Source organism: Podarcis gaigeae (assembly GCF_964106915.1).
Source record: "Podarcis gaigeae genome assembly, chromosome: 9".
NCBI classification, from domain to species: Eukaryota; Metazoa; Chordata; class Lepidosauria; order Squamata; family Lacertidae; genus Podarcis; species Podarcis gaigeae.
In genome coordinates, this window is record NC_139685.1 from 10,822,205 (window position 1) to 10,844,586 (window position 22,382).

Genomic DNA, 22,382 nt, shown 5'->3' on the forward strand with positions numbered 1-22,382 from the left:
AATATGTTTAATTCCATAAGGTGAAGATCTAAGGATGTTAATGCTTAAGTTAAATTTTATAAAAATTGGGATTTGGAAAACCGTTAAAAGGACATGCAATGAAATTCAACCAAAGGGAAGTGAGGAAGTCACTTAACAAAGTTAATAACTGTAATTTTCAATAAGGCTATGATTTATGTTTGTTTGTCTTGTGTGTTTGTTTGTTTGTTTGTTTTTAATATTGTGAAAACTAATAAAAAAATTTTGGTGAAAAATGACAAGTGTTTTCAAATTACAGTGAGTGAAATGGTCTCCTCACCTCTTTAGTTATACAGCCGTCCTTATTTATATCATACAGATTAAAAGCCCAGTTGAGTTTTTCTTGCACCGTCCCCCGGAGTAAAATTGAAAGGCCCATAACAAAATCCTGAAAGAGAGCAAGATGGTGGATTAATAAAAGCTCTATTTCCATCTACTTTGCTGTGAGTCCTGCAATGCAGAGGTTTGGACTTGGCGACCCTATACTTCTATTATCTCTGTGCACGTGTGTCTGTTCTTGAGATGCAAAATTTGCCATCATAACAATGCTGCTTTTAGAAAAAAATATCTGCAGAAACAAAAACCAAACAAGGTTGTCCTCAAAACAGAATGGCAGTTTTGCCTCCCTCCCTCGCATGGAAGACCCAAAGCATGAAAGCTGCCAGTCCAAAGTTATGGACCAATGGCTAAGTATAGAATAAAAGAACTGTAGAGTTGGAAGGGACCATGATGGTCATCTAGTCCAACCCCCTGCCATGCTGGTATCTTTTTTCACAACTTGAACTCGTGACCCTGGGATTAAGCGTCTAATGCTCTACTGATTGATCTATCCCCGTCCCAGCAAGAAAAAGCACAAATAACAAAAGCAACTAAGGCTGAGCATGCAGGACTGGCCTACTGAACATACAGTGAATATTTTATTACAAAGAATTCCTGATAACAAGATTATAGAAGAAGAAGAAGAGTTTGGATTTGATACCCACTTTATCACTACCCTAAGGAGTCTCAAAGTGGCTAACATTCTCCTTTCCCTTCCTCCCCCACAACAAACACCCTGTGAGGTGAATGGGGCTGAGAGACTTCAGAAAAGTGTGACTGGCCCAAGGTCACCCAGCAGCTGCATGTGGAGGAGCGCGGAAGCGAACCCGGTTCCCCAGATTATGAGTCCACCACTCTTAACCACTATACCACACTGGCTCTCTCTTTTTTAAAATGACGAAAGTAACATGTATTTAAGTCTGTTGCATGATTATCGTTTTTGACATAACATTCCCCGTCCCCGAAAAATATACTTTAAATGATACATTCAAACAAGACAAGATACTAGCTTATTCACAACTAGTAAAAAGTTTTAAAAGCTCTCTAAAGGTGCAAGGGGATTCAACCGATTATTAAATTATTTAAGAGCATTGTTTAAGGCCTCCCTAGCCTGTGATTTCCATTGTAAAATATCAGTGAGGGGTAATTTACATAAAAATAGAAGTGTAAAAACAGCTGTGAGTCACCCTGGGGTTATTTATACTGGAGGGTGGCCTAAAATAGAACAAACATTAAGTGGTACATCCAATTTTGTATAAAAAGTAGTCTTCTTCTGCACTTGTGTGTTAGCCTATGGGCAATAAACTCAATTAATTTAGTAATATAGAAGCTTCATCCCAAGAGGAATAAAAGTAATCTGAAAGTTACTGGGAATTTATTTCTGGTTGGCCACTGTGAGACTAGGATGAAATAGTAGATGAGCCTTTGGCCTGATGCAGCAAGGCTCCCCTTATCTTTTTATGTAAAGCAAAAGCTATATCAAACAGAGCAAGGAAGGTGAGGTTGTATTTGCTGACCTCGATGTTGATCAATGAGTGATACTCTTGTGGGCTCTGCATATCGGGGGGAAAAACTCAGGAAAATGCAGACTCTTTGCCCGACCTCTAACCCAATCTAGCTCATTCATGGCACATCACGATTTTATTGGCTTAAAATCCCAAGGGAAGAGGCTCCATGAGGCTCTATAATCACCGGCAGCCCCATTAGCACTCGTTGGAATCAAGGATTAGAACTGTCCATCGGACTTACACATAGAACATTTGCTGAAGCTTAGTGCATGTTGACCTGTGCAAAATGAAAATAACTTTCTTAACATAGCCAGTAACAAAGACCAAGATTGTGAAGGCCTGATGCTTTCCTACATTTTATAAACATTATAATGCAGCAACATCCTATAGAAAGCCAACGAAAAAAATTACAGCTTTCTTGTGGCTGTTCTCTTGTGATGTGATAGGAAACAAAAAACCTGAATCTGGTCGCTACTAGGACTGCATCTGAAAATAGCTCTGTTGGTAAACCTGTTTGCTTTCCTCCCTGCCTATTCAAACTCATACTCCTTTCAGAAATCTCCCGCTCTTCATACAACGTTGTTCACAAGCAACAAAATACCGTTTGAGCTATAAGGGAGGCGAAAAGATGACCAAAAAAAACCTTTTCCGTCATATTTTGCTCCAGACAATAGAAAGGAAGGATCAGCAGACAGGCACACAAAAGATTTAAGGGGATCTGTTTTGAAGTGTTGGTGCCAAGAGCCTCTCTCTGGGCTCTGCTACTCTGAGATTAGAAAGAAAAGAGGAGATGTTCCCATGCTGCAAATGAAGGCATCCACCATTCTGCTGGTCGGCAGCACGAGCTTTCCCAAAGCCATTTTGACATGAGAGTTGACAGACAAGCATCCAAGGTCAGGACTGGGAATTGCCTGTGATCAAACAAACCTAGCAATAGGTCCCCTATATTTCTGCCCCGTCTGTTGAAAAGAATGTGTAAGGAACACTTCGACGGAGGAAAAGAGAACCGAGGTAAACAAACAGCGTCTCTTTCTTTTTTCAACAGGGTTAACGCATATTTCACTTGTGTCATCTGAGGAAACCAGACGGAGATTATTTATTCACCCCTAGCAACATAGCAGATTTATATCTGAGCCTAAGGACATTTACTTAGAGATGTACATGCTACTGATGTCAAAACAGCTTACATGTAAGGGACTGAGCTTTTGGGTCACAACCTTAAAGGCTTTATCCCACATATTGCTAGCAAATACTTTAGAATTCCAAGCCTGGTCACTTCTGGGAGACATTATCCCTATTTTAAAAGAAAAACACTCATCCTCATGGCAAAAATAAAATAAAAATCACTACTAACCTTATTTTAATCTCACATTTTGAATAACATATAGAAACAAGGAATGTATTGGAAGATGAAGGAAGTCGAAGATGAAGAACTGAGCCTGGCAAATTAAAAGATCTCCCTTTTCCACATCCTTTTCCTTCTTTCTCTTGTTTCCTAGCAGAACTCATTTTAACCTTTTCATAATGATATCAATTCATCAGGGAACAGGGGAATGAAGGTAGAAGGGCTAGATAAATCAGAATTTGCCTAAGGTAATATTTTATTGGCTTTTACTATGCTATTAAAACATCTGTTAATCTTTGCATATTTAGTAAAATATTGATACAATTATGAGCTTTTACAGTAATTTCTGTTTCTTTTTTGGAGTAGGTAAAGGTGCCCCTGCCCGTACGGGCCAGTCATGTCCGACTCTAGGGTTGTGCGTTCATCTCACTTAAGAGGCCAGGGGCCAGCGCTGTCCGGAGACACTTCCGGGTCACGTGGCCAGCGTGACGAAGCTGCTCTGGCGAGCCAGCACCAGCGCAGCACACGGAAACGCCATTTACCTTCCCACTATAAAGCGGTACCTATTTACTTGCACTTAGGGGTAGATTTACTATCCTACTTGCACTTAGGGGTGCTTTCGAACTGCTAGGTGGGCAGGAGCTGGGACCGAAAGACAGGAGCTCACCCCACCGCAGGGATTTGAACCGCCGACCATGCGATTGGCAAGCCCTAGGCACTGAGGTTTTACCCACAGCGCCACCTGCGTCCCTTTTCTTGGAGTAAGTCCAGATTGCAAGTATAGATACAACACATTCCATTTAAGAACTTTCTGATCTATCTTTTTTATAAATTTCAGCTTCTTTGTTGTAAATGAAACTTTGAAAAGTCATGATACTTCAGAAAACTGAAGTGCAGCCCTGTTGAACTCTGTGGGAGAGTTCTGAAAAATATGCTTAACCCTCTCACTGGAATCAAAGACACTTTAAACTTTGGCTGGATCAGATCCTACTAGAGAAACCAGGTGACAAGAACAGAAATAAACAGCCTTACCTCAAAACTCACACTTCCGTTGTGATCTGTATCAAATGCGTTGAACAGAAAATGTGCGTATGTTGTGGAATCTGCAACGTAAACAAGGTTGTTCCTCATTAATTGCATGAATAAAGAAGTTCAGTTCAGCAGCCTTATAAAGAAGAACATTTCTCCCCCAACCAGTGGAATTCAGCGCCAGCCTTTAATACTTTAATTTACTGGAAACATTTAGGGAACTAGTCCATTTACCATACACCACTGCCCCCAACTAATTATTATTTTCCTCTGTTATGAGAATTATAAGGTCTAAGATATAAAATGTCCATGGATGTACCAGGCAAACACATGCATGGATCTATAAACCACATGTCTGAAACAGTACTTGAAACCATTTTGACTCTCCCAAATTGACCTCAAATGTTTCTCTGTAAGGAGAAAGGAAATGGAAAAACCTCCCCATTGTCTCTTTGCTCACAAATCCTGTCTTAAGGGTATATATTTGTGTATGAATAGGGACGCGGGTGGCACTGTGGGTTAAACCACAGAGCCTAGGGCTTGCCGATCAGAAGGTCGGCGGTTTGAATCCCCGCGATGGGGTGAGCTCCCATTGCTCGGTCCCTGCTCCTGCCAACCTAGCAGTTCAAAGGCACATCAAAGTGCAAGTAGATAAATAGGTACCACTCCGGCGGGAAGGTAAACGGCATTTCCGTGCGCTGCTCTGGTTCGCCAGAAGTGGCTTAATCATGCCACATGACCCGGAAGCTGTACGCCGGCTCCCTCGGCCAATAAAGCGAGATGAGCGCTGCAACCCCCCCAGAGTCGGCCACGACTGGACCTAATGGTCAGGGGTCCCTTTACCTTTACCTTTAGGGTGCGCCTGTGACCTGGATTCAGGAACTGAGTATTTACCACCACAAAAGAATGGCCAGGATGCCCAGGTAAAAGCAGTCAGTGACCATTATCAGGTATCCTGGCAGACAGGTTTTCTGCTGTAGGTCGCCCCTTCTGTGATGTATGTATGATGTTTTGGGGGGTGGTCTTGAGCTACAGGCTGGGCAATTTCAAAAGTCTATATAAGGCCTTGTGCGCCATTGTTCTGGTCCTCCTCCGTCCTCCTGAGTGTGAGGGGAGCACCCTGTTGCAGCAGATCAATAAAGATCAGGCTTACTAGCTGCTTTGCTTCTCAATATTCTCTGGTTGGCCTCTGTTATTTTCTCCTACCGATAAGAGAACCTACATAAGGACTCTATACGGGCCCTTGGGTACCTCATAAGGAAAAAGGAGCAGTTTTTCTTATAGCACCTCTTTCAATAAATATTAGCCAGAAGTCCTCAGAAAAACAGACCAAGTGGCATGAGCTGTGCTTTGGCTATTATCCAGATACTACCCAGAAATTGTTTATGGATCTGTATTTCTGTTTCCACAAAACATACCCTAGAGATGCACAGATCAAGTCCAAGCACTGGAACATATGTAAAGATTCATGCATACATTTAAGCACATGTGAATCTCTAGAATGGTTTGTGTGTCTATTGCTGCGGAGCTAATTTAAGTATCTCAAATTCTGCATTCTTAGAATTCTCAGAATATTTCATAATTCAGTTTGAAAAGGAAGAGGGTAATATTCAGCAATGTCCACCAAAGCCTTGCTTTTTGTTATGTTCAAGGTTAAAGTAAGGTGTGTATTCCAAGAACATTTGTTGATATTAACTTCCTTTTCTGTAACACATAGTAGCTATAGATAGCGATATTATCACATACTCTTATTCACATTTCTTTAAAGACATTTTTTTAATAACAGCTGTCAAAAGATCACTTTTGAATTTGATCACCATAATCATAATTAATAGATGCAGTCCAACCAAAATGTAGCACTTTATAGGGTGGAAGAAATGCTATAAATAAGTCAGAAATCGAATTGTTATAACAAAAGAAAAAAAAGACTACAGAAAATTGCAAACTTTTTTTTTTTTTTGCTCTCCACCGCCATCTGGTGTTGTATGTTTATAACGAATTCAAAACACTGTTTTTTCACTAATGTAGCTGAGTCCACAGTTAACATTCCCAATGAAATCAATGGATGCTGTCTAACAGTAATATTAATAATACTGTACTATGCTGTAAGAGTTTAAAATATTCAGAAATGCACTATATAGAAGATATTATTGATTATGTTATGGATAATATGCTATGACAGGAAAAAGTATTTCAGAGGAGAAGAAAGGTTCACAAAGGCCCAAACGTCCCACATCTATAAACATTCAGAATTAAACTGAAACCCATCAATCAACAGTATATTTGAACACCATTGTTTTTAAACCTCATAAAAAACTACACCGGTGTTATCAGCAACCTTTTGTTTCGTTTTCATTTAAAGTTGGTTGATTATCATTTTTATAGGATGGTTGTTAGCTGCCTAGAATTTTTGAATGGAAATAAAGTATTTCCAATGAAACCAATCTTATTTGAATAAAAGGATTTCAATCTTTATTTAGCACGCATATTGAATTACAAGTATTGAATTACAAGAGGATCTGTAATTCTCTGTACAGCAGAGACTGTACTTTTTAAGAATCCTAAGGAAAAACCATCTTCCGCTGAAACTGCTGCTTGCCTTCTATCACTGTGCCATTGAGAGCGTGCTCACTTATGGCTTATGTGTGTGGTACGGAAGCTGTACTACCCAGGACAGGATGGGGTTGTGCAGAGTTGTTAAGGCAGCAGAGAGCATTGTTGGCTGCCCACTCTCCACCTTAGAGCAGATTTATGCCACAAGGTGCCATAGGAAGGCACTGGACATAGTAAAAGATCCATCGCATCCTGGTCACTGTCTCTTCGAGCTCCTGCCGTCAGGACGGAGATACAGGACGATGATGACAAGAACGAGCTGTCTCAAGAACAGCTTCTTCTCCAGAGCGATCTTGGCCCTGAATGGGAAACCTGGACTCTGAAGTCATCTAATCTTCCTTGCTGTATTATATTATATTGTTTTAATTAGTGTTTTTATAGTTGTTCTGATTTTAAGTGGAGTGCCCTATCTGGGTGGATGGAGCAGCCAAGTAATTTCGTTGTCCCTGAGAGGGGGCAATGACAATAAAGATATTATTATTATTATTATTATTATTATTATTATTATTATTATTATTATTATGTAGACTAGTACAGAGGCCCATTTCATTTTCTGAAGGCATCTGAAGACAGCACTGTTTAGGGAAGTTTTTAATGTTTGAAGTTTTATTCTGTTTTTAATGTTCTGTTGGGAGCTGCCCAGAGCGGCTGGGGAAACCCAGTCAGATGGGCAGGGTAGAAATTTATTTATTTATTTTGTTGTTGTTGTTGTTGTTGTTGTTGTTGTTATTTCTACAATAGCCGGTGTACAGTATATAGCACAGCATCATGAGGAATTTTGTTACAGCAAATCATTGCCTCTTCTCCCTCCCTTCCTAATAGATCCATCTAAGGAGGGGAATAAGAACAATCTGTTAGCAGTCAAACCACCCAATTCCATGTTCTGCCTGTCTTGTGCTGGCCAGGGTTGGCTGAAAGGAAAAACATATATACCAGAACCAGGCCTGGCACAATACCCCCCCTTCTCCCGTCCTCATCCCCCGTGGTGTTTGTTGAGAATGGGAGGACTGTGGATGCCATGGGCTCAAACTTTCCTCCAATCCATCTGTGTCCCTTTTGCCATTTCCAATGGCAAAGCGAAAACAGTGGAAGGCAAATGGCGGAGGTCCTTTTCAACATGGCTGGGAGGGACCAGAGAGAGGGAGATTTGCAAAATCCTTCAGTACCCGGAATATCCTCCTGGGAGCCATCGGACTGCTGTCCTTTAATGGTGATCCGGATTTGTAGGATCCTGAATTAATTAGAATTTTATTCCCTATATAATTAACCAGTTTGAACACTTCTTTTCTTTCTTCATTTCTTGCATTTTCCTCTTTATTGGTATGTGGTAATTTAAAAAATAAATAGGAAAGCAAGCAATGTGTGCTTTCATCGTGTCATTTGTCAGATCGCAGCCACTGAACAGAATCAAAGGTTTTAAACCACACTCTGCAAAAATCAATAAAGAAGAATACAAGATTTACAGGACTTTACCTTTAATACATTTCAGTTAATTCCAGTGGTTTCACAGCCTTCATTTAGTAAAATATCCAAGGCAGTGAAGACAATTGTGATTAAACATAAGCCAAAGGTTGTAGTGCTTAAGCTTTTAATTAGAGCTACTTAATGTGATTTCTCTGGAATATAAATCAGGACAAAGAGGGGGAGTGTTTCAGGTTTTTCTTTTTTTAAAAAATAAATAAGGTTTCTGGTTTTGCACCCAGTAATGATAACTATTATGATATATTAGCATTCTGACAGGTGGCAGCAGGAAGCAATAGAGTGCTAACACCTTAAGAGACTCAGACCATGCAATACCAGGGCTTCAATAGCTTCGTTCTCAGTGCAACATTGGCACATTCACAGCAACTACACATCAGGTCTAATCAGACGTCGGAGGGTAGACTTATTACTTTGGTGGCTGAGAAGGTGGGGCAGGAGTGGTACCTTAAATGTTCACCTTGGTTCAGGTGGTGGGGGTGAAATGGTTAAAGGGGTTAAAGCCTATAAGAAAACAAATTAAATTTGGAAAGCCGAAAACAAATTAAATTTGGAAAGCGTCACGGTCTTACTCAACTGACCTTAGCATAATGGAAAACCTACACCAGAAACCAACAAGCCTGTTTTAACCAGGTTTCTTATTTTTCTTTTTGTAATGTCCACTTTTGAACACACACACACACACACACACACACACACACACACACACTGCTGTAGGTGTTTTGAACAATGGGAGGCACCTACTTTTTAACATCCAGATAAAACAGAAAATTAATCTGGAACTGTTGTTGTTGACAATTAAAGCTGACTTCCATTAGCTCCACAAAATTTTGCCCGTCTTGCTAGGAATTTGTCTTATACCAAGTTAGGCGATTGGCTCATCTAGCTGAGTAGTGCTGACACGAACTGGGATTATTTATTATTGCTAGTATTTATTGCATTTATATCCTACTTTTTTTCCTTCTAAGGAGATCGAGGTGGCGCACATGGTCCCCCCCTCCCCATTTAACCCCCACAACAACCCTGTGAAGCGGGTTAGGCTGAGAGGTACTGACTGGTTCAAGGTCAACCAGTGAGCTTCATGTCAAGTGGGGATTTGAACCCTGCTCCCAGGATCATGTCTGACAGACACTCTAACCACTTCACCACACTGGCCCTCCATGGGATTCTTCTCTGGGATTTCAGACAGGGAACATTCCCAGAGTCCCTTGGAGATGCTCAGCAGTGGGCAAAAGATTCCTGCATTGCAGAGGGTTGGACTAGATGTCCATTGTGGTTCCTTCCAACTCTTCAGATTCCATGAACACTGGGACACACGAGGCACAAATCCGCCTGCATGCAAAGCAGATGTTGGACCACCAAGCTATGGTTCTCCCCCTTGTGCTTTTTTTCCCCAACATGAGAAAGTGAATGAATGGCATCTTCAGGTGGAAAGATCTGGTGAAGAACATCTTAAGAGCATGAGATTGTGCGCAACTCCTATTCAGTTCAAAGGACTTGCCCAAGAGAAATCCCCACTGGATTGCTCTTAAAGAACGACGAGTGAAAACACAATTATACCCTGGCCATTGTAACTGATAAAATATACAAAGGGGGGAAACGTTGAAGACAGAGAAGCTGTAATAAATGCTAGAAGAAAATATTGAGTAACGAGAGGGAAAAGAATACTAAGTGGGTGATTGCATATGACCCAAACTATACTCAAATGTATAAGATCTGGAAATTACCAGTGACAAATGCCCAGTTTTGTTGAGCGGGAGAAAGCTGCAGGCTTAGCAAAACAAAGGAAAACCCACAGAGATAATTGGGGAATCTCAAATCCGCACCAGCTTTAGGATTTGACTCACGGTTAAACTGCCGCTGACATTTCCTTCTGCACACACAAATGTAAGATACTGTAGGAGGGGAATAATCGTGAACATACAGGCACATATAGAGCTTACAAAGAATTATCTACTGTGTTGCCAGTTCTCACGAACTCGCAGCAATTTCGCAGGAGGGTGGGCCCTCTTAAATCTCCAACTTTTATGTTAACAATTAAAGACTCTTTATTAGTTAGAACACTTGGAACAGGCAAGCTTAAACTCTTCAATGAGAACCTAGGGCTTTATTTTAGATTTTGGAGATTAGGGTGGCAAAGAGATTTCAGTAGAGGGAGCACGGCAAGGTTCTAAGGCCAACTCTTGAATGGATTCAAATTAAATCGCAAGAACAGCAAAGGAAAAAAATCCCTGTGCAAATGTTAAGAGCACTTGTAGTTAATTTCTTTTTCTGGTTCATTATATGTGTAGCAATGTCGGGAATATAATTAAGATATTCACATGCAAACATATGACAGACTCTAGATGGCCCTGATGGCTACCCATTTAACAGAGAACCAAAGTCTGCAATGAGAGTTGGAGGAAAGTTAATGGGCCTTTCTTATAGACACTTCGGGGCTAAATAATATTTTGACTTTTTGGATATTGCTTGAATAAAAAATGGAGCCTCGCTGTTCCATGCTATGGCCTTGTAGAGTGAATACAGTTGTACCTTGGATCCTGAACGTCTTGCGAGTCGAACATTTTGGCTCCCGAACGCCGCAAACCCAGAAGTGAGTGTTCTGGTTTGCGAACATTCTTTGGAACCTGGATGTCCAATGGGGCTTCAGTGGCTTCCGATTGGCTGCAGGAGCTTCCTGCAGCCAATCGGAAGCCACGCTTTGGTTTCCAAACATTTTGGAAGTCAAACGGACTTGCAGAACATGTTCCGTTTGACTTCCGAGGAATGACTGTATTCCAAAGTTGTAGCTAAGAATAAAGTGTTTTTCGCTTGAGTGGACATACAGTGCTCTGAAGATCTGCCTGCTTACTTGCTTTAATATTAAGATGCTGGGAATTTAACATAGAAGAGAAATGAATGAATGATGGATATCTACATATCTTGTTGACTTTTAATCTAACCTTACTTTTTTAAAATCCATTCTACTTTATTACTATCCAAGAAACCATATCTTTATAATATTTGTCCCTTGTCTAAGTCATCGATGGGGAACTGGACCTGGGTGGTGGGCCAAGTCATGATCTCCCCCACCCTGTGGTAATCGCATGGTAAAAGGTAAAGGTAAAGGACCCCTGGACGGTTAAGTCCAGTCAAAGGCGACTATGGGGTTGTGGCACTCATCTCGCTTTCAGGCCAAGGGAGCCGGTGTTTGTCCACGGACAGCTTTCCAGGTCATGTTGTCAGCAGGACTAAACCACTTCTGGCACAACGGGACACTGTGATGGAAACCAGAGCGCATGGAAACACCGTTTACTTGTATTTGCGTGCTTTCGAACTGCTAGGTTGGCAGGAGCTGGGACAGAGCAATGGGAGCTCGCCCCGTCGCGGGGATTCAAACTCCAAACTTCTGATCAGCAAGCCCAAGAGGCTCAGTGGTTTAGACAACACCATGACATCAGGTGGGCTTTTTTGCCCTGTGCTTGCAGAGCCCATTTCAAAGCGCTCCACAAGATAGAAAGGGGCTTAGCAAGACCTGACAATGTGCTTTGCACAAAGTCAAAGACCTGACTTTGAAGTGCTTTGCACAGGGGCTTTTCAAGCACCGCCAATCAGATGATTTAAGCAGAACTCCCTCCTGCTGCAGTTTCCCCAAAGCTCAGTACTGAGTTTTGCAAGACGCTACCCACTTGGGCTCCTTTGGGACCTCAAGGCTTTGTTAGTAAACAGGGCGACAGGGAATATATGAATTTACCGTATTTTTTGTCCCATAGGATGCTCCGTCCCATAGGACGCACCTAGTTTTTTTGGGGGGAAATAAAGGGGGGGAAATTCCCTTTATTTCCCCCCAAAACCAGGTCGGGGAAACCGAACCAGGTCGAGGAACAGTGGGATGGCAGCGCTGCACCTCCTTGCTGTCCCCCAAGCTTGTGGGGCTGGCCGATGTCTGTCCTGCGGGCGCGGCGCTCTGCTATCCGCAGTGTAGGGTGCCCTGCGGGAACTCCCGCAGAGCTCCAACACGCTGCGGATGTCTGTCCCGCGTGCGGGGCGCTCTGCTTCAGGGGGCCCTCCCGCCGGGTGGCAGGCTGCTATCCGCAGCGTGGGGAGCCCTTCGGGACCTCCTGCAGGGCTGCCTAGGTTGCGGATGTGTTCCCGAAGCGCCGGGCGCTCTGCCTTCAGGGCGCTCGACGCTCCGGGAAGCAGGCTGCTATCCGCAGCCTAGACAGCCCTGCGGGACCTCCTGCAGGGCTGCCTAGGCTGCGGATGTGTTCCTGAAGCCTGGAGAGCGAGAGGGGTCGGTGCGCACCAACCCCTCTCGCTCTTTAAGCTTCAGTGAAAGCCTGCATTCGCCCCATAGGACGCACCCAGATTTCCCCTTCATTTTTGAAGGGGAAAAAGTGCATCCTATAGGGCGAAAAATACGGTAACTATTGCTTTTGTTACTTGTCCAGAGCCTTTGGGATGGAGCAAGCTGTACATCTAAGCAAACAAATTGCAGATTGTGTGCTTTTATAAATAGATATTGCTAGTAGGTATCTCCACTCTTTAATTAAAACCCTGAAGTACTTCTGTCCACCCATTAAGTAGTATAAAAGGCTTAATTAACTAGAACAACAACCTGTTTAGGCCAAATTTCAAAGCAATTATGGCAATTGGTTGTGCATGCAAACAAGACTAATTATGCGCAGAGTACTCACCTCCCTGTGGGAAGAACTGAGAGTAAATCTCTTTGAAGGTCTCTTCATTAACAATCCCACTGGGACATTCCTAAGGAAAGTGGCAAGGAATGCATATGAATAACATGCCTATGTACAAATTGTACAAGAGACTGCAAACAGCGAGGATTTTACTACTACCAAACAAGAGATTTCGAAAACTACTTTACAAAAGTTATTTTCTGCTAAAGGGGCCAAAGCCTGTCCAAACTCTATTTCTCCAGAAGCAGGGAAGTTCACATGCGAGCTACCCCATCTCCTAGCAGGGATATTCACTGCAAGGAGAAATGTGAGTAGCATTGTTATATTCCTGACACATTCTACGCTGCTTGCATTAAAATAAGTTGAGCTGATATCTGCAGTGATCAGTGTGATCTTGATATCCTGATTCAAAGAGGAACTAGAAAGATACCGCAATTTGCTTAGCAAAGTGAGGCTATTGGAAGAACTGGCATCGGTCAGGGGCACACCGTTATGTTTCAACCCTACCTTGATCTCTGCCCCCATTTACAAAAGATGTACAGTGCACCAAACTATAATACAGTAGTACCTTGGTTCTCGAACTTAATCCGTTCTGGAAGTCCGTTCCAAAACTAAAACATTCCAAAACCAAGGTGCGCTTTCCCACAGAAAGTAATGCAAAATGGAATTCATTAATCCATTCCAGGCTGTTGAAAAACTACCCCTAAAATGCTTCTCCCCACTGTCCCAGTCAGTGCGATCTTTCAATCTCTCTCTCTCACGTCAAAGCAGATGGTCTGCAGAGCGCTGCCGGGACGCTTCTCCCCACCTCCTCCAACCAGCGTGGTCTCTCTAAAAATGGAAGCGCAACACTAAAAACAGAAGCTCAGGACACGTTCGACTTCCAAAAAATAATTCGAGAACCAGAACGCTCACTTCCGGGTTTGAGATGTTCGGGTTCTAAGTTGTTCGTAAACTAGGCTGTTCGAGAACCAAGGTATCACTGTATCTGCTTTTATAACTGAGATTTTAGAACAAAGGTTGTTGAGCATATTTTGGATGCAATTCTACATATCAAGTTTGTAGTGCAGCTAGAGGCTTTCTCACACACACACACACACACACACACACACACACCTGTTTTCAAGAAGACCGAAAATATGTCGAACATGCCTTTTTTGTGATCAGGTCAGGTGCCTGAAGGTGTTGTGAGACCTGGCTCTGTTTTTGAGGGGCGAGTAGGGTTGGTGGCCAAGAACAGAAACTAAAAGTGATATCAAGGTTCTCAGGAAATGGGTTGTGGAAATCATTTTCTTGGGAAACAAACTACTGCTTTGATTGGCTGAAAGATGAAAGGCACAATGTTTTCTGGGTAAGGTTACTAGAGAGAAGGTGAAGAAGGAGAGCTGTTTCTGTTTGTTTAGCAGAAAGCAGAAGGGAAGCCCAGACACACACTCAAGATATGACTTCATAATGAAAATAGCACCCAATGTGCCTTAAAAGAGAAATAACTTCCTGAAGGAAAGTTTTGTTTCTGCACATGACTAGAATGTTCAGTTCACATTGAGTTCATGAAAACATCGCATCCTGACCTGTTCTTAGTGCTTGGTTGACCATATGTACGGATGAATGCTATATATTAATCATTAGTAATTGTTTAAGCCTTGCTATATTAATCACTAAGTAATAATTTAATAAGGAGGTTTTCACGCCTGTCCAATTCTGTGTTCCCTTTGCCAACCTTTAATCTATTGATGATTAATGTCTATATGCAACCCTTGCATTGTACTTGTGTTGACCAATCAGCAACAAGCACATATGTGGCAATGCTGTAATATTCAATAAAAGAGACTCCCCGAGACATGCTCGGGAGATGCCTTCCATATGATACTCACCACTCCTCTGTCGTTCATTTCAACCCAACAACTTCCCAACTGAAGCTACTGAGAAACAAGCTGTACCTGCACAATGGGGGAGGGGAACAGCATAGAAACACCTTTCTACATATCAAAAACCCTGCGCACTCCTTGGTCCTGAATGGGTAAACTGTGCCCCGGAAGGACCAGGTGTGCAGCCTGGGAGTCATTTTGGACTCTCAGCTGTCCATGGAGGTGCAGGTCAATTGTGTGTCCAGGGCGGCTGTCTACCAGCTCCATCTGGTTTGTTGGCTAAGACCCTACCTGGCTGCAGACTGTCTTGCCAGAGTGGTGCATGCTCTGGTTATCTCCCGCCTGGACAACTTCAATGCTACTTTTGAAGGTGACTCAGAAACTACAACTCATCCAGAATGCAGCAGCTAGGCAGGTGATTGGAAGCAGCTGCCGGAACCACACACCACCAGTCCTAAAGGATCTACCCTGGCTTCCAGTGCGTTTCTGAGCACGATTTAAAGTGTTAGTGCTAAACGTCCTCAGCCCAGTATACCTGAAGGAGCGTCTCCACCCCCATCATTCAGCCTGGACACTGAGGTCCAGCACAGAGGGCCTTCTGGCAGTTCCCTTTCTGTGGGGTTACAGGGAACCAGGCAAAGGGCCTTCTTGGCAGTGGTGCCCATCCTGTTGAATGCCCTCCCATCAGATGCCAAAGAGATAAACAGCTATTTGACTTTTAGAAGACGTCCGAAGGCATCCCTGTTCAGGGAAATTTTTAATGGCTGGTGTTTTATTGTACTTTTAATATTTTGTTAGGAGCCTCCCAGAGTGGCTGGGGCAACCCAGACAGATGGGTGGCTTTTAAATAAAATAATAATATTGTTATTGTTATTATAAAATGAAATGAAAGTTATGACTTCAGCCGCGAGAGTTCAGGTACAAGAGCATTTCACCATGCAGGGCTTTCAAAATATTCTCTTTAGCTACACACTCTGCCACTTATAAAGTTCTCATACATCATTATTACACGTTCTTTCACCAGCTAGTAATAGAAATGGTAGAAGGAATTTTTGTTTGGACCAAGAAGCTGCAGGAAAGCCCTCACAAAATGGCTGGCTTAGGGGTTCATGCTTCTAACTTCCTTTCTGTCATGAACAGGAAAAGCTGCCGTTTTAAAAATTCCACACACAAAATGCTACTATTTACAATGGTCTGTAATAAAACTTAAAGTTCTGCTTTCTAGTGGGAGTTTCAGCATTCTTAGACACAAGAGGGCAGCAATGTGCTCAATAACAACAACAAAAAACAGCCCTTACAAAAACCAAGTCTGTTGTATAGTATTTCAGCATCCTATCACAGCACCACAATATCCGTAAGCAACCATATGATTAATTATGTGGAAGGGGAATAATAAAAATTATCTTTTAAGTTTCTTAGCTTCTCAAGTAATTTATCGGATTTGAAAAGTGCAATGAGTTTCACTGTGCAAGTCCTCTAGCTATGGGTCAGTGTCTTAAGGGTGTTTTGAACATGATTGCCACTTGGAGATCAACTAGAGGGCAGATTTCTCACAGTCCAAGTGTTACACCAACAATACGTTAATTTCCTGAAGCTAAAAATAGCAGTTTTATTTTCGGAATAGCCAAGCCTCAGTAGTCTTGCTCAGACATACTGTTCTTTTCCAATTCAGCACCCTTTTGCTATGCATATGTTTCAGTTTCCAATATTCTGCCAACATTTCTTGGTCACAAAAAGAAGCCATAGCAGTGCTACACAGACAGGAGCTGGCTTGCTTCTTTGCAGCGCCCACTCAGTCCAATAAGCCAAAGGTCCAGTTCAGATATCATGATAAAGGTAAAGATAAAGGGACCCCTGACCATTAGGTCCAGTGGTGGTTGACTCTGGGGTTGTGGCGCTCATCTCACTTTATTGGCCGAGGGAGCCGGCGTATAGCTTCCGGGTCATGTGGCCAGCATGACTAAGCCGCTTCTGGCGAACCAGAGCAGCGCACAGAAACGCCGTTTACCTTCCCGCCGAAGCGGTACCTATTTATCTACTTGCACTTTGACGTGCTTTTGAACTGCTAGGTTGGCAGGAGCAGGGACTGAGCAACGGGAGCTCACCCCGTCGCGGGGATTTGAACCGCCAACCTTCTGATCAGCAAGTCCTAGGCTCTGTGGTTTAACCCACAGCGATAAGTCACTGCTAATAGTTTGTTGCGTGTGAAGACCCCCAAACCCCCTCCAAAATAAATCACGCAGGACACAGAATATTTGTTTAAGATTTTTAGTGTTAATTTGGCCACAACTTTATTGATTACAGCATGTGAGTGGTTGCTTAGGCATTGGTTCAGACTACCTGAACCTGCACTGGCAGGAATAGGACTGACAACTTGAACCTCCAGAGGTCAGTAAGGGAAAACATACTGGGGGAGCATAGAGGCGGATTTCTGCCTCTTAGTTCACCCCAGATGCTCCCAGGAACTCTGGCATGGCCCTACCCCTGAGAGGGGATCGGACAGAGCAAATTGAGCCCCTGGATTCCTTTAACGGAATTCCCTAGCAGCAGCAACAACAACAAATGAGGGGCAGGCACAGCCAATCCATAACCCCCTCCACCAAAGAATGAACCAATGCCTAACCGCCAACCTTACAAAGTTTTGACGATTTGATACATGGTTGGCAAAACCCAAGTGGCACCAGCCCCTGTGATATATTTTAATGACAGCGGTATATGAGTGTTTAAAATAAAATAATTAGCTAGGATTTTGTAAGTGCAGAAATGAAAGGAAGATAAAGTTGCAACCAATGAGGAATGGATAAGTAAGATAACGGGCCTTGCAAAATTAACAGCAAAATGAAGAGAATCTAATGATGACTGTTTTATGGAAGAATGGATGCCTTTTTCGGTCTATTTAAAGAAATATTATAGTATGATGAATTCGCGGGCAGGATTTGAGCTATGAGCAACAGAAGTAGTAATTCAATTATAATATTGTGGTTATGATTTGATAACTGGAAGATAGGGTTCAGCAGAAGGGGTGCACCTCTACTGGAGCTGTTACTTGCTGTGCAATATTAGCATGAAATCGCAAGCAGATTTTTTTTTAACTTTGTTGTGTTTATCTTCTTGATATTTCATATAACTAGATGATTCTGACAATAACTACAATAGTCAGAGGTTCTCACCTCTGAGGTCACCAAGTAGACTGTGTAGAAATAGGAACTGGGGACACAAAGATAATAATAAAAACCAGTTTGGAAAAAAATGTGTTAGCTGCTTTAATAAAAAGAAAAAGAAGAGAATCAGGTTTTTTCCTTCATTACAGCCACTTCATTACAGCTAAGAATATTGCTTCTACTCACAGTCTCTGTTATGGGATCATGACCTTCCAGGACAAGATAGGATTTCATTTTTTATAAATAGAAACCTAACAGTAAAAGAAGATGAAAGAGAATCTACTTTAAAAAAATAGTTTGCCCAGAGCAAACTTATTATTTTGCTAGGTTCCAGCCAATTTGACTACTCAAACTCTGTGTTTCCTCAAATCATTAACTCCCATTACACTAGAGATGACACAAAGTTTAAAATGAAAGAACCCTCGTTTTAAATGCTACGTTCTGCACGCTGATGGGCATCAAAGGTTTAGGGAACTTTGAAGAAGTGTCAAAAATAGCGTTATCAACCTATTGAATATTTTGTTGAGAAATAATAGCCTTTTTAACTGACCAATTAGTTTTAAATAAATTTGCATGATAAATTCACACAAATCCTCCATTTGGTAGTATTTTTTCTAGATTATTTTAAATTATTTTTAAAAGTTGCTGTTCATTGGCAGAAAAGGAAAAGCCACATTGAACAGTGGTTTCCTCCCCCTACCATCAATTACTAAAGCACATCAGCATCAAAAGAGCATCATAAAATAGCTCAATGCAACTTTATTTCTCAGTCTCAGCGACTATAACTTAATTGGCTCCAGTGAGACCATAGCAGGAACAATCCCTGAGGAAGCAAAATATTCCAAACAGGCCCCCTTACCCTGCTACACCTCCCGTTTCCTCACATGGTACGCCAACAAGGTAGGATTTATGGCCACAATACCATCCTACCATCATTTGTAACTCAAGAGTATGATTAACGTAAAATTAAAGTTTGCAGTTGATAAAAAAAAATCAGCTTTGGTATCGTGAACTTGCGGGGGTCAGTAATTGCCCGCTATTGGTGTGAGGCATTTTTTTTAAAAGGAAAAAAAATATTAATGATATAAATTGGCTCGTACAAACCAAAGGGCTTGGTTTTCCCCCAGACCTGTTAATTTCAGCCTGCAGAGTGCATTGCAAGTGGTCATTCTGATTAACTACCAAATCTCCTTAATTATAGCATTTGGTTTGCTTAAAGCAAAATGTGCACTCATCCCAGCAATTATAATATAATTTTAAAAGCAATCGTTTCCCTCAAAGTCTGAACTCGAAAAGGCTTGTGGAGGAAAATGAAGATTGATTATTTTATGAAGTGAAATCTTTTGCTGCTTTGCATGAATGCTGTGAGCCCCAATCCATTATGTGTCAAGCACCCTGACACCCTCGGATCACAAGTTATAAATGTTCCAAATTATTCTGTTATTAGGAGGTAGTGTTGAGTCATTTTCCTTAGAGCTCCTGCTCTAAGACCCAAATTAATGCATTTTCATTGATATCCCCAAGTATGTGCAATAATGTGGTTATGAAGAGGTAAGACCTATCCTTATGGATTTTCTCCAACTTTCTCTAATTACCTGTGCTTGATTCAATTATGTTGCATGCCATAATTATTATTTTTTTAAAACCTATCTGCTGTTATCAGGTGGGAGAAGTTAGAGAGCTATTCATTTAATACCCTGACGGCTTAAGGGGAATTATTTCTGTTGTGCTTATACTTCAGCCCAGCTAAAGAATTAAGGAGTGCTTTTATTGCTTGCTACAATAAACAGGGACGTGGGTGGCGCTGTGGGTTAAACCACAGAGCCTAGGACTTGCCGATCAGAAGGTCAGCGGTTCAAATCCCCCCAACGGGGTGAGCTCCCATTGCTCGGTCCCTGCTCCTGCCAACCTAGCAGTTCGAAAGCACGTCAAAGTGCAAGTAGATAAATAGGTACTGCTCTGGCGGGAAGGTAAATGGCATTTCCGTGCGCTGCTCTGGTTCGCCAGAAGCGGCATAGTCATGCTGGCCATATGACCCGGAAGCTGTACGCCGGCTCCCTCGGCCAATAAAGTGAGATGAGAGCCGCAACCCCAGAGTCAGTCACGACTGGACCTAATGGTCAGGGGTCCCTTTACCTTTACCTTACAATATAAACATTGGGATATATATGTGGGTGTGGGGGTGTAACACTCTGTAACACATGGGGTGCAGATTTTTACTGATTCTTAGAATCATAGAATAATAGAGTTGGACAGGACTACAATGTCATCAAGCCAAAAGGTTTCCCAACCTTTTCCCCACTGTGGCTCCCTTCCGACCTTGTTTTCTTCCTGTGCCCCCCCCCGGGGTGTAGTCAATGGGGGAGGGGGGCAGGTGCCCCCCAAATAAGTAAAAATTAATACAAATCTATACAAATCTGAGATTCTGCCCCCCGCAACAAAAGCCTGTCCCCCATTCAAAAATCCTGGCTATATCCATGCTCTGCCCCCTCATCGTACTGGCAGAAAGGTAGCTATTTAAATGTTTTGTTTGTAAAGAGAACATGTTTTATTTATAATTTTTATAATTTGTACAAAATACTGTTACATAAAATGACAGGAACATAATGAAATATTGTTGAAGAAGAAAAACATAGAATCGTAGAGCTGGAACGTACCCCATGGACATATTTCTACTGCAACCCCCTAAAAAGTAGGAAACTCAGCTAAAGCATCTGTGACAGATGGCCACCCAACCTCTGCTTAGAAACCCCCAAGGAAGGAGAGTCCAGAACCTCCCGAAGGAGATCCATCTTCCATGTATTATAAAAAATAAAAAGGTAAAGGGACCCCTGACCATTAGATCCAGTCGTGGACGACTCTGGGGTTGCGGCGCTCATCTCGCTTTATTGGCCGAGGGAGCCGGCGTACAGCTTCCGGTCATGTGGCCAGCATGACTAAGCCGCTTCTGGCGAACCAGAGCAGCGCACGGAAACGCTGTTTACCTTCCCACCAGAGCGGTACCTATTTATCTACTTGCACTTTGACATGCTTTCAAACTGCTAGGTTGGCAGGAGCAGGGACCGAGCAACGGGAGCTCACCCCATCATGGGGATTCAAACCGCTGAGCTCTAGGCTCTGTGGTTTAGACCACGGTGCCACCTGCGTCCCTATTATAAAAAGTAAACAACACTTATTTAATAATAATAATAATTAATAATAATAGTAATAATAATAGTAATAGTAATAATAATAATAATTTGTTTGTTTATACATGCATGCATGCATGCATACATACATACATACATACATACATACATACATACCCTGCCCTGCCTGGCCAGGGCTGGGCTTAGGGTGGCTAACACCAAATATAAATTACAATAAAATGTAATAGAAAAACAAGACAAAAAACAGTTAACTAAAATACAGCTTAAAATGCAGCCTCATTTTAGTAGCAGCCCATAAATCAAGACCATAAAGGGAGGAAACATCAGATATTCACCAGAGCCAGCTATCCATGCTGGTCTTACATGGGCCTGCAAAAAAGCCAAGGGAAAACTTATATACCAAATCTCATATAAGGGGCCGAAGGCCAGGCGGAACAGCTTCGTCTTGCAGGCCCTGCGGAAAGATGTCAAATCCCGCAGGGCCCTGGTCTCTTGTGACAGAGCGTTCCACCACGTTGGGACCAGTGCTGAAAAGGCTCTGCCCTAGTTGAGACCAATCTAACCTCCTTGAGGCTCGGGGCCTCCAAAGTGTTGTTATTTATGGACCTTAAGGTCCTCCGCAGGGCATACCAGGAGAGGTGGTCCCTTAGGTACGAGGGTGCACCAGGAGTTCTGTATATATGGGATAATTTCAAAAAGCAAGTGGTCCTCACTGACCTGGTACAAAAAGGTCTTGTCATCCAGAGAAGCCCTGGCTGCCTAGATAAAACACTATATAGTCCCACACACCAAAAATGAAAAAGTTAGATGATGTATAAGCATATATGAACCACGCCTAACTTCTATGCTAGTTGTGGGAATACAGAAAAAGAGGTGGGGTTTTTCTGGGCCTTGATTTTTAAAGCCCCTTTACACCAATGAAATTGCCAGAAGCTGAGTCACAAATCAAATTAGCTCAGTTGTTTTCAGCATGGTGCTGATAATGCCAAGGTTGCAGGAATGATGAATGAATGAATCTTTATTTGCATCAGCCATAGCAATAAAACAACAATACGATATACAAAGAAAAGGAATAAAAAGTCAATTATATAAAATACGTTTTGGGGTTTTGAATCAATAGTCAAATAGTGGATCTTATTCTGATTGCCCCGGCTAAAAACCTTGCAACCTTTGCTGTCACCTGCTCATCTTGAACTGCCAAGACAAAGGACACTGGGG

General features: G+C 42.3%; 1 protein-coding gene and 1 long non-coding RNA gene across 16 annotated transcripts in view; one reads left to right on the forward strand and one right to left on the reverse strand.

Annotated features, from left to right (window-relative positions):
* The window catches only part of KCNIP4 (potassium voltage-gated channel interacting protein 4), a 396,014-nt gene that overhangs the window by 6,802 nt on the left and 366,830 nt on the right, over nt 1–22,382 (reverse strand). For all 15 annotated transcript variants that reach the window (XM_083755078.1, XM_083755077.1, XM_083755083.1 and 12 more), the window contains 3 exons: nt 12,987–13,056; nt 4,222–4,292; nt 299–406 (listed from right to left, as the gene is read on the reverse strand). In XM_083755078.1, coding sequence (XP_083611204.1) covers nt 299–406; nt 4,222–4,292; nt 12,987–13,056 — 249 coding nt within the window. The remainder of the gene's footprint in view (nt 1–298; nt 407–4,221; nt 4,293–12,986; nt 13,057–22,382) is intronic.
* On the forward strand, nt 1,501–4,228 carry LOC310852190. The gene is made up of 2 exons (XR_014568022.1): nt 1,501–3,033; nt 4,028–4,228. It is a non-coding gene; the product is annotated as an uncharacterized lncRNA (long non-coding RNA).